This window comes from Panthera leo, chromosome C1 (genome assembly GCF_018350215.1).
Source record: "Panthera leo isolate Ple1 chromosome C1, P.leo_Ple1_pat1.1, whole genome shotgun sequence".
In the NCBI taxonomy this organism is placed as follows: Eukaryota; Metazoa; Chordata; class Mammalia; order Carnivora; family Felidae; genus Panthera; species Panthera leo.
The window spans coordinates 159,374,586-159,390,748 of NC_056686.1; the positions used below are offsets into that span (position 1 = coordinate 159,374,586).

The following is a 16,163-nucleotide window of genomic DNA, read 5'->3' on the forward strand; positions in this document are numbered from 1 at the left end:
TCACTTCCCTACAGAATCCCATCATAATATTTAGTTGACGTGGTGTCCTGATGGAGATATGCATTTTAGCTATTACATACAGCACCCAGCGCCATTCCAGGCACATGGTAGGCAATCAATAGCAAATTTCCAAATTAAACAAAAACTAAATACTAGGAAAGAAGGAAGAAAATGAAAAATACAGTTTGAAATTTTAAGTTATGGGAAGATATCTTGAAATTCAAAGAATTTTCTTTCTCAAATTTATTTCTGAGATATTTATCTTGCATATAGGCAAAGTAAGATAAGGAAAAGACTAGGCACAGTCCCAAGGACTTAGAATTTGAATCCTAAAAATGAATCCTAGATTTGAGCAATGTCCCTCTAGAATTGAAGAAAGACATTTCTTTGGTGTTAGCTTTGTTTCTAGATAGTCTTTTAAATTATTTAAACACAAAAATTTTTAATGTGTATAGACCCATACATTTCCGGAAAATTCATATTCCAATAACTTTCCCTTTTTTTGTATATTAAAAAATCAAAAACTGTGGAAACCATTCTTGTCCGGTTTTAATAGATAACATGATTGATTTCAATAGTGTTATGTTTTCAAAAATTCTTTAAGAGAAAATAAAAATGCTACCTACCACACTACAACAAAGAACTGAAGAATTATTTGCAATGCTGATAAATATTTATTTATTTATTTATTTATTTATTTATTTAGCTAGCTATTTATTCCAACAGTAATCATTTTATTTCTGGGCTCAAATAAATATTCCATGTGTACATGATGAAATTTAGGAGAAAATACAGGAATTAGAAGTTCTTATTGCTAATTTTCATAACTGTAACACTCCAGCTAAGCAAGTTTACAACTGTCCAAGGATGCTGAGTAAAAACTGAATAAAGACTTACAAATTTTTTAAAGACAAATTGTCACATTTCTGAAAGAATGTAAAACTTTAGTTTTATATTTTAGATATTGCCTAAGATGCCACATGACACCTCAATAAGGGGTTTTCTCACTAAAACTGGTGTATATAGCCTAAAAAAATGTTGTTCATGTGCAGTGTAATACATAGGTTCACAGCCGGAAAATAGCCCTTCTTAAAATCCGGCCAGTGTTGAGTCAAAGATCTTAATATATAACTTATACAACACTGTGAGCGCTGACCAATGGACCAGAATACTGGTTTAAGGCCAGTGCTGGCAGCTTCTCTTTGGGATACTGAAGATAGAAGGCCTCGACTTGGGAAACCGTAAGCCTCGGAAAACACTACACGTCCCAGCATACTTTGCGACTATCATTGACCATAACTCCCAGAATGCCTTGCTCGGCGCACGCAGGTTTCCCTTACAGCTGGGGCTTGTAGTTCTCCCTCTCTGGTCGTGTCAATCTGTAAGGCAAGGGCGGTGGTTGCTTATCCAGTCCGAGGATATCAGGCGTATTCTTCCAGATTTTAGCAAAGTGGAAACACTTCGGGTCCCTGGGCTGACTGAGGTCTTTGTCTTACCTCTTGGTTTCTACTTTACACAGGTAAGTCACGGAGGGGCTGCAATTCCACGCAGCGGGGCCCCACCCCTTCTTTCTGGAAGCGACCTCGTTCTGGTGAAGCCATTTGTCCCTAAGCTCTCGCCGTAGTGGCCGCCGCCCATCTCTCTTTGTGTGTGCCTCGGCAAGTCGCGGAGCTAGTGGCGGCGATTCTTGGAGTCGGGGGTGGAGGAGAGGGACGTTACCGGGTCGTTGCAGGCGGGCGGACTCTTTTCTTTCCCGCCAGCTTACAGGTGGGTTGACTGTGCTTCCCTCAAGGCCTTTCTGTCTGCTGTGTCTCACGTCGGGGCTCAAAGGGCGGTTTGGCAGTTCCTGCTGACTGCGCTGCCCGGCCCGACTCCTGAAGGAGAGGCGGGGAGAGCCAGGTGCGGTGAGTTGGGAAGGCGGGTGGAGACCAGACCACTTTCTTTCCTCCTTGACCCACCGGAGGTGGCCGGCGGAGCCTCGAGTCTTGCTCGGCCCCCAGCGCCCCCTTTTCCCAGACCCCCAGTCCTGGACTGCGCCCTCTTGGTGGTGACCTCAGGGGAAAAGCAACTCTTCGCCTTGCTCCATTTTATAAATAAATTACTACCCGGCGATGACAGCGTCTTCCCTCCCCGCGCGTGTTGGAAAGTACCCGAACATGGAGGTTGTAGCACAAAATTACCGAGACTTTGTCTTCCTTGTAGTTTTGAGAAAGTGAACTTGTCACTCGTGGAGCTCCCGGCCTCGGAGGAAGAGCCGGTCAGCTGTAGGTAGTGAAGCCAGTCAGACTTTGTTGTTGGGCTCTGTCTAAAAATATTCGTACTTAAATATATGTGATAGTTAATGATGGCAGTTTTTGTGTTTTGCTTGTCCTGAATGTTAGTATTACACGTCAGTTTTAGAATTTACAGGAATTTTTGTCTGCATATTGTTTTCATCAAATTTCTAGGGATGAATACAAAACTCTGGTGATAGATTTGGTTTATGTCCTATAGTCGAAGAGCTCCTTAATGCCAATCCATGCCTTCTGTTTTAAGAGTCAGAGACATTGTGTTAAATTTGGACATTTGAACGTTGAAGAGCTTACTGTGTGCTAGCTACTTTGCTCAACTCCAAATATTTACTTACATACATTTCTTCATAATGTTTCCCAAGTCTTAGTGATATATATATGCTTCCATATTTGAAAAGTAGAGTTTATATGTTGTCTTTTGATCGCAGTGCACTACATGGCCTCTTGAGATAATTCTCTTTTTGAAGACTGATTTTTTAAAAGAGCCCTGCTTTTACCAACGTAATGATGATTGTAAATGGTTATATATTTTTTCCAACGTAATGATGATTATAAATGATTATATGTTTTTTAAGCTCACAAACATGTCGGACAAAAGTGAATTAAAGGCAGAATTGGAACGTAAAAAGCAGCGGTTGGCCCAAATCAGAGAGGAAAAGAAGAGAAAAGAAGAAGAAAGGAAAAAAAAGGAAGTATGTTTTCTTTTTTTTTAATAAACAGTGTAAAATAATTGGATTTAATATCAAATACACTTTTATGTAATACCTGCAGAATAAAAATCTAGCAGTTGTGACTGCAAATAGAGCACTGTATGTGAATTTTAAGGAAATCAGATTTAAAAAATGTGAAAATGACAAAGTTGATAAGTTAAAATGATTTTTTTTACTGAATAAAAATATTTCATATGGATTGATGCATAAAAGTTCAATTTACATATTTCTAAGAATATGCTTATTATATAAAGTAAGGGACATCTGCCTTGTAATAGCTCTTAAAAAACATGGCATATATATCATAACTTAGTCTGGATTTTGAACTTACTTTTCTGAATGTTTTGCCAGTCTGTTCTGCTAATAATTTGCAAGACTAAATAACGGCAAAGAGAAATACATAATAGATTATTTAATTGATAGGGAATTTGTTCTTTTTTCCTTCATCATGAAATTCTGAAATATTTTTGGCAAGCAGTGAGTTGATACTGCCTTAAAGATAGACCAGGTAGCTGTCTCTTCTGATTTTTCACATCACCATTTCATCATGTATGGCAATTACACGTTAATCCTGAGCTGGAGATATTTTGCTCACTCCTGTGTTGAAATGTACATTTTTTCCCAGTGGAAACTATTTGGACAGATTTGTATAATTTTACCACAGACATGTTTTAAATGGTCAGTGTACAATAATTTGTCCTAAGTGTGACATTAGTTGCAAGGTTTTCTTTTTTTTTTTTTAATTTTTTTTTTTAACGTTTATTTATTTTTGAGACAGAGAGAGACAGAGCATGAACGGGGGAGGGGCAGAGAGAGAGGGAGACGCAGAATCAGAAGCAGGCTCCAGGCTTTGAGCTGTCCGCACAGAGCCCGACGCGGGGCTCGAACCCACGAACCGTGAGATCATGACCTGAGCTGAAGTCGGACGCTTAACCGACTGAGCCACCCAGGCGCCCCAAGGTTTTCTATTTGACAGCTAATAGCCAAGACTTCTAGAAATCTCTTAAGGGAAAAGAAAATCAGAAAAATTAAAAGTATGATTTATGTGCAGCATTGCTATGATGCTATAAAGGCCTGTAATTGAAGAATTTTCTAATTTATTCTGAACCTTGGAAAGTTGGAGATTTAAGTTAGCTGTTTGATTAAAAGTTAACTGATAGAATGGTAGAGCCATTCCAAAGTAGTATCTACAGCCTTAAACCCTTCAGTGCTGAAAGCATATTTGATTTTTGTTTTCCAGAAATGGCCTTAAGTGGCATAAATTGCCTCTTAGGGATATCTACTACATGATTTATAGCTAATTTAAAATTTATAAAACATTATGAGGGATAAGTTAATAGCATTAAATAGTGAGTCTACTAATATATTGCTATGTACAGGTAAATTATCAACTTGGTAATATAACCTCTTTGGCTATTTTGATGAAGTTCATGGATGACTTCTTTAAGTTAAAATGGTATCATAGAATGTTATGATTGACAAAATTCACTGCAGATAATTGTATGAGTAATAGTGGTTAGCCAAAATAGGCATCTGAGGTGAATATATAACACTTTTCCTTCAAAAAACTTAAATTTCACTTGAAATGTTTTGGATGATTTCAGATTGTTGAGGCTTATCTAGTTTAACTGAAGGATTTTGCTAAAACTATAAAAGGCTAAAATCTGGCAATAATTTTGCTATGCAAAAGTGAATTTTAGCTTTACCAAATCCATCCGTGTTTTTTTTATTATGAAAATACTACCTATAGTTTCAAAAACTAAAATAAAATCTTTCCTCCAGATGAATTTTTGACAAACATCCTCTACATAAAATTGCATAAATACAATGAAAAGTACATTGTACAAAAGTTTGAGATACTCATACTTGATTTTCAACAGAATACGTTGTCCATTTACTTAAAATGTGTTACCTGTTAAATAATCTTTTTTTCTTTTTTCAATACTGTTGTGATATTTATATCTACGCTTTTGTGTCTCTAGGGAAGGTTTCCACAATTCCTAACCATGAATAGCAGTTTCATACTGTGGATAAATAGAAATAACTGTAGTTTTTAAATTTACTAGGTAAAAACTTTTGTGGGAACTCCTTCATTACATACCATTTGGAGATTACTTACTAGAACTCTGTTGAGAATGGTTTTCATTTAATGACTATAACGTGTATTCAAAATTAAGTCCACTCTCCCAGAGTATACAGTATTAGTACATTATTTAAAATACATTTTTTTGCAAACAAATATTTCATGTCCTATGTAAACTTAAGTTTTTAACTTTAAAAATTTAGACTGATCAGAAGAAGGAAACAGTTGCTCCTGTGCAAGAAGAATCAGATCTTGAAAAAAAAAGAAGAGAAGCTGAAGCATTGCTTCAAAGCATGGGGCTAACTCCAGAATCCCCCATTGGTAAGGATAAGAATATATCCATTTATAAGAGATAGATTTTATTTAGCTTAGACATATCTGAGATGAATGAATTGACTTTAATATGTTTTGCATATTTTTATTTGTGTCTCTTAAAAATGACTAATCTTACAATTTATTCAGAATTATCTTTTTTCACATGTGCCAATACATGGTTATTTTGTTTGTTTAAAAGAGCTGCAAGATTAGGTATACTTATTAACATACAGTGAACAACCAATTGACTTTTATTGTTCAATCAGTAATTTATTTCAACATTTGTTGAATAAGTTTTCTGTGGTATACTGTATTTAACTCAAAGATAACTGTGATTCCTGGTCTTAACTCTATATTTCTTTCTGTAGGTTAAAGAGGTATAATGAGTCAAAGTTCTAAAAGCTTATTCGTATTCAGAGGTAGAGGAAGGAAAGGATACACCTCTGCTGTCATTGCCAATAAGAGAAGTAATATTGGTAGCTTATTTTGGCAGTGATTTGACTTGTTCTGCTTTTGTGCTATTCATTTTGATAACAGTACTAAACCAAAAAGCTGAGGTAGTAGAGGTACTGAAGACAATCTAGTTACATATCAGAAAGCATTAAATATTTAAATGAGCTGGGTGCTGTTACATAGTATTTTAGTTTGATATGGCCTTTATCATTTCTGGTTCGTTTGTGGGTTAATTCCATCTAGTTCAGGGTACATATATTTTAGAAATAGTAACTGCTGTTTGCCTCTTGTGAAACTACAATATAACTATTTCTAGAGCTGATATTTCTAGAAGGTTTCAAGATGAAAAACTAGTTACTCTCAGTCTGCTTCATTGTTATTTCTTTCAGCTCATTTGCCTTTCTTTATGGTAGAATTTGAAGATTGAAATATAGTAACTTGAATTGTATGTATTTATTTATTTATTTATTTATTTATTTATTTATTTATTTATTTTGAATTGTCTTTATTTAATAAGCTAATGTTGCATAATGGCAGTTTTAAAAGTAAATGAATCATAACACTATTGTTAAAAAAATACTCTAGTAACTAAACCAAGTTGCTTGTTAGTTGCATAGACTATAATCAGTTTTTCTGAGTCTTTGGCTTCATTTTTCTCCTATAGGAATTTTTTCCCTTTTCTGTTTTTAGGATTTCATTTTCATGGAATTCACTTGCTCATAATTCTCAGTTCATATTCGTTATCAATTCTTGAAAGGACAGTCTTTTTTTAAATTTTTAAATTTTTTTTAATGTTTATTATTTTTGAGAGAGAGACACAGAGCGTGAGGCAGCGGGGGGGGGGGGGCAGACAGAGAGACAGAGAGACGGACAGACAGACATAGTATCTGAAGCAGGCTCCAAGCTCTGAACTGTTAGCACAGAGCCCGCCTTGGGACTCGAACCCATAAGCCGAGATATGACCTGAATCGAAGTCTGACGCTTAACCGACTGAACCACCCTTGTGCCTTGAAAGAATGGTCTTTCAGTGTGTGGGTGTGGGTATGTGGGTGTGCATTTCTCCCTCATTCCCCATCTCCAATTCCATTCTCCTTCCTAGTCTTGCATTAAGTTCCCATTCTTGCATTTTTAACATATATCCTCTTGATCTGTCCTACATGTGCTTACGTATTTCAAGGTTTCATATTTATGTATATCTTACACACATAAACGGCATTGTGCTGTGTGTCATTCTGTTTATACCTTTTTGTCAAGCAGCATTTGAGAGCTACCTATGTTGCCAAATACAGATCTAGGTATTTATTTTTGACTGACACCTAATATTCTATTCTGTACCATATTTTACCTGTTTCCCAGCAATAAGCACTTGGCTTGCTTCTCCCTCTTTGCTTCGCTCTCACAAGCAACACTGCAAAGAATATATACTTTCTCTTTGAGAACTGTGGAAGAGTTTCTCTGGGATGTAAGCCCGAGAGTTGATTTGCTATGTTATTTGTATGGGCTTACTTACATTTATTAGATTCTACATACCACTTTCAAAAATGACCCTCCCAGTACCACTGAATAAGAAAGTAACAATATTACCGTATCCACATCATCACTTGACCTTCTCCAGCTTTCCAATTTTTGCCACCTTGATGGGTATAAAATGGTATACCAAAAAATTTTTTTAAGTTTATTTATTTACTTAGAGGGGGAGAGAGAGAATGAATGGGGGAGAGTCAGAGAGAGAGAAGGGGACAGAGGATCTGAAGCGGGCTCTGTGCTGACAGCCAAGAGCCCAATGTGGGGCTTGAACTCACGAACCATGAGATCATGATCTGAGCCAAAGTCGGATGCTTAACACACTGAGCCACCTAGACGCCCTTACCAAAATGTTTTAATATAAATTTATCTCTTTATAGTGAGGTTGACCATTTCTCAAATATCTGTTATTTTCTCTTCTGTGAATTGCATATTCATATCTTTTGCCCATTTACCATTGGAGTTGTAGGAGTTCCTTGTATATTTTAGGGGAGGACTTCTTTATTTTAGTTTTTTAACAAAAATACCTCTCCCAGTCTATTACCTGTTCACTCTGTTGATAGTATCTTTCATTGAACCAAATCCTTCATTTTGATAATAGATCTGCCAATTATAACCCTTTTTTTGTACCTTTTTAAAAAAATTGTTTTAATGTTTATTTCTGAGACAGAGAGAGACAAAGCATGAGTGGGTGTGGGGCAGAGAGAGAGGGAGACACAGAATCCAAAGCAGGCTCCAGGCTCCGAGCTGTCAGCACGGAGCCCGACGTGGGGCTCGAACTCACAAATGGTGAGATCATGACCTGAGCCAAAGTCAGTCGCTCAACCAACTGAGCCACCCAGGCGCCCCTGGTCTTTTTTTTTTTTTTTTAAAGAAATACTATCTTTGAGGACACAATATATATTCTCCTACATTTTTTTTCTGTTAGGCTTTATAGTTTTAGCTTTCACCTTTAGATATTTGGGTTATATTTTTGAATATAGTATGAGGTAGGGATCCAATCTAGTTTTTCTCCATATAGTTAGCTAATTTTCTCAATACTATTTATTAAATAGTCCATCTTTTCCCTCACTGATATCTGATGCCAACTTTGTCGTACAATCAGTTCCCATGTATTCATGGCATTTCTATTTTCACTGTTGATCTAATTTGTTTGATTCTATACTATTAACCCCCAGTTTTAATTACTGTGGCTTTGTATTATATCCTAATTTCTGATAATCACCCCTCTTTTTTCCTCTTTTTCAAAATAGCTCTAGCTTAACAAATTTTTCTTCTCTATAAAAAACTAGTTTAAGTTTCCCCCCCAAAATCTTGCTGCACCATATGTTGCATTTAGTGATATGTTTGTAGTCTTTCTAGATCTAGAAGATTCTTCACACACTACTTTTTGCCCTATGTCATCAAGTTGTTGAAGAGAGTGGGCCAGTTGGTCTCTAGAATGTCCCACCTCCGGCGTTTGTATCATGGTTTTTCTCACATTTAGCTTTTGTTCCTGTATCTTTTGTATTTCCTCTACCCTGGAAATTTGGTTTAAAAAACTTGTTTGGAACATCTTTGGAAAGAATATCTCATAGAGATTCTGTGTACTTCGTATTACATCATATCAGTAGTACATATGCCTGGTTGTTGAGCTATTAGTGATGCCAAGATTGATTACTGAGTTACAATTATGACAGGCAAGTTTCTCCATCATAGTTTTTTGTTGTTATTGTTGTTCTCCTTATGACTATTCAGTAATATCTGGAGATGGTACTTTGGCACCATGTGAATGTTCATTTCTCCATCAACTTTTCACCAAATAGTTTTAATACTTCTTGGTGATCCTTATCTAAATCAGTTGTTTAATTAGGAGTTGCAGAACTGTTTTAATAATTCCATCTTTTCTAGTGCACTTAGTGGCTGAAATTCTTCTGTAAAGGGGAGCTTTCTCTCATAATAGATTTATTTGGTTACCCTAAATGAATTTCCTGTTAGAAAAGCAGAAGACATGCTTAATTTTTTTCACTTTAATTACTAAGAGTCACCTCCGGGGATTGCCAGAGATTTTGTGTGTATTTTTTAAAAAGATTAGCCAGTACTGTATTTAGAATCTTTGTATATATATTCATAAGTAAATTTGCATGTAATTTTCTTATACTGTTCAAGTTCATTGGCCATCATGGTTACGATTTTATCTTTTTTTTTTAATTAATTAATTTATTTTGAGAGAGAGCAGGGGAGGCAGGAGGAGAGATTGAGAGAGAGAAAGAAAATGAATCCCAAGCAGGCTCTGCATTGTCAGCACAAAGCCCAGTGCGGGGCCGGAACTTGAAAACTACGAGATCATGACCTGAGCCAAAATCAACAGTCAGATGCTTAACTGACTGAGCCACCCAGGCGCCCCTGGTTATGATTTTAAAATAAATTAGACAGCTTTCCCTTTTGATATTTTGTACAACAGCTTGTAAAAGGTAGATGTTACTTTTCCCTTTAAAACTTGGTAGAATTCAACTGTAAAACTGCCTGGGATTGCAACTTTTTTTCCCAGGGAGTAGTTGGGAGCAGAGATTATTCACCATTTCTAGTCTTCTTTTAAAGTTATAGTCTATTCAGGTTTTCTATTCCTTTTTGTATCGGTTGATTTTTTAAAAATAATAATAAACATTTATTATCTCTCATAGTTTCTGCCTGTCAGGAATTTGGTAGTGACTTAGCTGACTGGCATTGGTTCCTGGTCTCTCATGGCATTGAAGTCAAGATGTCAGTCAGAGCTACAGTCATCTGAAGGCATGCTTATTACTAGGATTTGCTTTCAAGGTGCCTCACCTACATGGCTGGCAGTTGATATTGGCTATTGGTAGTGGGAGTCCTGAGTTCCTCTCCACACAGAACTGCTTGAGTATCCTTGCAGAATGTCAGTTTCTCCCAGAATGAGCAATCCAAAGATAGAGAGAACCAGGAAGAAGCTATTCTTTTTGACTTATTCTTGGAAATCATAGAGCATCAATTCCACCACATTCTGTCAACTGGAATTCACAAAGAATTTGGATATTTTTTAAAACTGCCAAAACTGCAACAAATTCATCGTTCTCTTTATATTTTGAAATGATATGTTTTTTTTTCCTTTTACTGTATTAATACAATGATTTATAATGATAGTTTTTCTAATGTAAATGCATGTTTACATTCTGGAACAAATCCCACTTAGTTATGAGATAATTTTTTTCTTATACATTGCTGAATTCATTTGCTAATATTTTATTTAGGAGTTCTTTATGCTCATTAGAGAATCATGCCTGTAATTTTTTTCCTTTTATTATATCTTGTCTGGCTCTATTATAATAGTTATAATAGCCACCTTAAATGGGTTGTGTGGTTTTCCATCTTCTTCTGTTCTCTGACAGATGCCTAAAGATCTTTCTAGTATTTATTTAAAATTAGACTTGAAGAATACAGGATACAGATGAAGTCAGTGTCCGTAGAACTTTCTTGACAGTAATCCATAATAAAAAATATATTTTATGTCATGACCCAGGATGGATACTTGTTTTCCTTTTCACTACAGAATGTACTTAGTAAACATTTTTGAATTGTAGAAGTATAAAATACTGCTAGAATATTCAAGAGGATTTATTAAAAACACCACTCTCTGATTTTCCTAAAACAGACTTTTTTCTTTTTTTTTTTTAATTCTGAAAGGAATTTGTTTTATAATTTTATTTATTTTTTTGAAAAGATTTGATTTTTTTAAAAAGTTACAGCTAGGGACACCTCAGTGGCTCATTCGGTTAAGTGCCTGACTTTCAGCTCAGGTCATGATCTCATGGCTCGTGAGTTCGAGCCCTGAATCAGGCTCTGTGCTGACAGCTCAGAGCCTGGAGCCTGTTTCTGATTCAGTGTCTCCCTCTCTTTCTGCCCCTCTCCTGCTCACACTCTGTCTCTCTCTCAAAAATAAACTTTAAAGAAATTATTTAAAAAAATATATATATAGCTAATAAAATCTCTTTTAGCTTCTCTTTGTTGGTAGATTCTTACTTGGTGAGTTGACTACTTTTTGTCAGGAATCCTCGAGAGCAGGGACAGTAGCATTTTTATCCCTGGTGTCCAGCACAGGCTAGACATTTAAATGTTTGTTCAATTATTACTAGGTCATATGTCTTTCTCTACCTTGTAAGGCCAAATAAAAGCCATCTGCTTTAAAAGTAATAACAAAATGTAATTGTTTAAATTTCAGAAAAAAGCGTAGTGGAAATTGAAATTTTAATATTTCATAAAAGAAGCATGGCTTGTTTTTTGTGTGTGTTTTGTTTTGTTTTTAACTAAATTTAAGTGGCCAGTCAAAGTTAATTTTATTTTATTTATTTTATTTTTTTATTTTTTTTTATTTTTAAAAATTTTTTTAACGTTTATTTATTTTTGAGACAGAGACAGACAGAGCTTGAATGGGGGAGGGTCAGAGAGAGAGGGAGACACAGAATCTGAAACAGGCTCCGGGCTCCAAGCTGTCAGCACAGAGCCCGACGCGGGGCTTGAACCCACGGACTGCGAGATCATGACCCGAGCCGAAGTCGGACACTTAACCAACTGAGCCACCCAGGCGCCCCAAAGAAAGTTAATTTTAGATACAACCTTCAAACATGTTGTATCCAGTGTGGAGCTCTTAAACGATGATTGAAAAAAAGTGAAGTGAATCTCTTTTGTATGTGTAATTACTGTTTTGACCATCTTATAGAGAGATGAAAACAGATACTGTCAATTAGTCTGTAGCCTGAGTCCGTATCAGTAGGACACAGTACATTGATTAGTATGATAGTTTATTATCTGTATTTTCTTTTATTAGGAAGAAACAAAAGGACTTTGCTAGTCAAAAATAAGTACTTCATTTATTTCCCTCATACTTTGTAACTTTTCAATACCTTAAATCTCATTTTTTGCCAGTTTTATTGAGAAGTAATTGACATGTCACTATATAAGTTTACTTATTTGTAGTGGTATGATTTATGTATATTGTAAAATGATTACCACAATAGGTTTAGTTAACATCCATCATCTCATACAGATATACTAAGAAGAAAAGAAAAAAAAAAATTCTTCTTATGGTGAGAACTCTTAGAATCTACTCTTTTAACAACTTTCCTATGTACCATATAATAGTATTAACTGTAGGTCATGTTGTAGGTTATATCAATAATATTTATTTATCTTAAAACTGGTAAATCTGATTTTTAGATAGAATGAATGTTTCCCATGTACCAAGTCATTTCTTCAAGGTTAGACTGATTTTAACAAATGGTTCCTTAAAGTATATTAATGCTACAGAATTTTATTTTTATATATTAATTTCTTTTTAAAAACTTATCTGATGCTCTGAACTACGTTGAAAAGAATAAAGGAAATGAAACATTTAGGGGAAATTAGTGGCAGATATTTAAACTTCATTATCAGGAGAAGGGGCCATAGAAAGAGAGAAAACATTTTTAGATGTTTGTTTATTTCTAGAGAGATGGGAGGGGCAGAGAGAGAGGAGAGAGAGAATCCCATGCTTACAGTGGGAAGCCCGACCTCAGGCTTGATCTCACAAACCATGAGATGATGATGCCCTGAGCTGAAATCAGGAGTGGGATGCTGAGCCATAGACACCCCATAGAAAGGGAGAAATTAATATTTAAGAGAATTCATGTTTAAAGCAACACCTTTCAGGACAAAAAGAGGAAGTTACGAAAAAGTTATTTAAATGTTATTTTTCCAGGCTAAGAGTATCCACAAGGGGGCATTATTGTAGTGTGTGCTGTGTTTGAATGTTAAGTATCATTGATTACCTAGACAAGGTCTTACAACTTTGGGTTATCTCAGAAGCTCACTTCTTCCATTTTACTGTCTATACTAGCTCTTACTCCATACATTCGCTTTCCTTGGTTGTCCACTTTTTCTAGGTTCTACTTCCTGGCAAAAGCCCCTTCTTGCCAGAGGCTTTCTTCTACATGAGAAATAATTGGGCTATGCATCATCCTTCATCTCTTGAGACTTGTGTGGTTCTGAGTTGTCAACTCAAACTTAAGTCTAATTGTAAATCTAGGTGCATTCCTAGTTCCCTTCTCATTTAAAAATAGTCTAGGTGAGGGGCGCCTGGGTGGCGCAGTCGGTTAAGCGTCCGACTTCAGCTCAGGTCACGATCTCGCCGTCCGTGAGTTCGAGCCCCGCGTCGGGCTCTGGGCTGATGGCTCAGAGCCTGGAGCCTGTTTCCGATTCTGTGTCTCCCTCTTTCTCTGCCCCTCCCCCGTTCATGCTCTGTCTCTCTCTGTCTCAAAAATAAATAAACGTTAAAAAAAATTTTTTTTTAAATAAAAAAATAAATAAAAATAGTCTAGTTGTTTCTTTGTGTGCCAAAAGGCAGCAGTGTTAATTTTACATCCTTGGAAGGCCAAGATCTAAACTGGCAGGAAAGGCCTTCTTGATTGGGTTTTTGTTCTAGAGAATTAAAAAGTCACAGTCTTTCAATACTACTTAAGTGATCAGTGAAGGCCATGGTGCAGATTTGTTTACCAGTTTACTCCATGTATCTCCCCTGGTTTTCAAAAAAGGAAATAGGATCTTTGCTCTAGACTTCTAAGAAGCTTGAACTTGTTAAACATTGACATATGGTAATGTTAAATCTAGTAATGTGATTCAGTCACTGTTCTTACTAAACATTATATCTCTGATACTTGGCAAAAGCTAATTAGTAATGGCTTTTGTTATTTTCAAAGCTGATTGGACTGTTAAACCATCTTTGCAAATGAATTCTAGAGTTGAGTCTTGAGATTTGAGGGACTGAGTTCAGAGGTGTTTTTTGTTTTTTTGGTTTTTTAACCTCCTTGAATACATGCTGTTTGTTCTTGGGAGGTTGTTGAATCTGGGAGTATGGAGGCATTGCCTTGTTGTGCAATTGCTGTAGTCTTTGATTTTTTAGACTAATTAGGTTGAAATATGGTAGTGACCAAATAACATTATCATTCCCCTTTTTCTGTTAATATTACTCCTTTTTCAGTAATGGTAATTTTCTTTTTCTAGGCTTGTCCCTTCTGTAGTATACATTATTTATTATTGCAAGATGAAGTTGGTGAGCCAGATGATAATTTTGAGTCTTTAATGAGTCCTCTCCATAGGTTGCTTGAAAAATACCTTTTGTGAGAAATAATATAGTTCTAGGATGGAGATTTTTATTGAATTACAAATTTGATGTCGTGGCAATTAATTTTGCTTCTGTCTAATAAACTATGGTAATTTGGTAGCATCACCCCTGTAATTTATTTTTTATTTGGGGAACTTTTACTTCTGACACTTTAAATGGCTAGGTTAGTGTATTTATTTTGTGTATAATTACTTTTTAACTTGTTTCCATAAAGAACTTGAGGCAACATTTTTTTATAGTGTAGTCTTAACCAGTATGATACTGTTGAATTTATTGAGTGGAGTCACTGATACTTAACAGTCATCAGAAAGGGTAACAAATATGGTAACCATATTAAACTGCAAAAGAATTTTATAGTTCACCACAAATAGATTGATAGAAATATTACTGTTTTCCTCCAATCTTTGCAATATGTATACCTAGACAAATTATTTTCCTAAGCATGAAGTTAAGTATGTAACTTAAAGGATACAAAATTTCTTCTTTAAAAATCTTTAATATGAAAAAATCATGGTGTCTCACTATAATAAACATATTTGTGCTTTACAGCATAGTTGGCAAGCCCCTGTTAGATACTATTTATTCCTGTATTTATTCCTGTTGGGATTTAGACTAGGGGAAGCCTCACATTGAGAGATATACAAAAAGATGAGGAAATGTGATCTAAGTGAAGTTAGGGGACATTAATATTCCTTTATTGATACAGATCATGATATCATGATACAGATCATGATACAGATCATGTTTAGCTACTTTGAGTTGTACACGCAGCACCTAGCACAGTGCCATCCACCTGTAAACTATATGAAGGTGTCCTGGTTTTTCATTGTTTCTGAGAGATTTAATCACAAAGTTAGAAACATTTGATTTTAAGCGAGAATTAACCACTATGTCTTGGGAAACCTTCTAGCTATGATTTTTTTCCCCTTCTAATCTTACTATTGGTTACCAATAGAATTTACCATTGAAAACATAGGGATGGTTAGTTTTGTACCTGTGTTTAAGATGTAATTCATCGTAGGGGCAGCCGGCTAGCTCAGTTGGTAGAGCATGCAACTCTTGGTCTTGGGGTCATGAGTTCAAGCCCCACATTGGGTGTAGAGCTTACGTTACAAAAACAATGTAATTCATCATACTAGTACATTTTGTTAGATTAGCAAACCCCCTTTTTTATTGTATCATGTATAAACAATTAAACATAATTTCAAGGATTCAGTGAATGCAACTATCCCCAAAACAGATTTTTAATTAAATATATACTTCTTTAGATTAGTTCCTTTATAACTAGGAACTCACCTTCTTTTCAATACACTATTAAAACAGCAGCTTGCAGCTCAACATAAAATGTGTTAGTCACTTAATATTGTATACTGAAAAATTATTTTAAAAAGATACTTGGGATGGGGGACATTTATGGTAAAATTTAACCAGAAGATGGCAGTGATGATCCTCCTATACTTCCTGCAATGGTAATCAAAATGTTTTACAAACGTAATAGCATGAAATGTGCACGTTTAATTGTTGGTATATAATGTTAAGAGTGATGATTTAGGGGAAAGCATTTGCTGTTTGTTTTATATACTATGAAAAATGTATATTTTTCTATAAGAAGGGATTAAGAATATTTTGGGTGT

The 16,163-nt window shown here is 35.4% G+C and overlaps 1 protein-coding gene across 4 annotated transcripts in view; it reads left to right on the plus strand.

Moving 5' to 3' along the window:
* The first annotated feature begins 1,322 nt into the window (after positions 1–1,322).
* DYNC1I2 (dynein cytoplasmic 1 intermediate chain 2) overlaps positions 1,323–16,163 on the plus strand; it is a 58,780-nt gene continuing 43,939 nt past the window's right edge. The window contains exons 1-3 of one of the 4 annotated variants that reach the window (XM_042949120.1): positions 1,323–1,519; positions 2,867–2,983; positions 5,288–5,405. In XM_042949120.1, coding sequence (XP_042805054.1) covers positions 2,876–2,983; positions 5,288–5,405 — 226 coding nt within the window. In that variant the 5' untranslated portion in view covers positions 1,323–1,519; positions 2,867–2,875. Of the gene's footprint in view, positions 1,520–1,589; positions 1,768–1,790; positions 1,900–2,866; positions 2,984–5,287; positions 5,406–16,163 lie in introns of those variants that run through there. The other 3 variants (XM_042949124.1, XM_042949122.1, XM_042949123.1) reach the window with 3 other exon arrangements.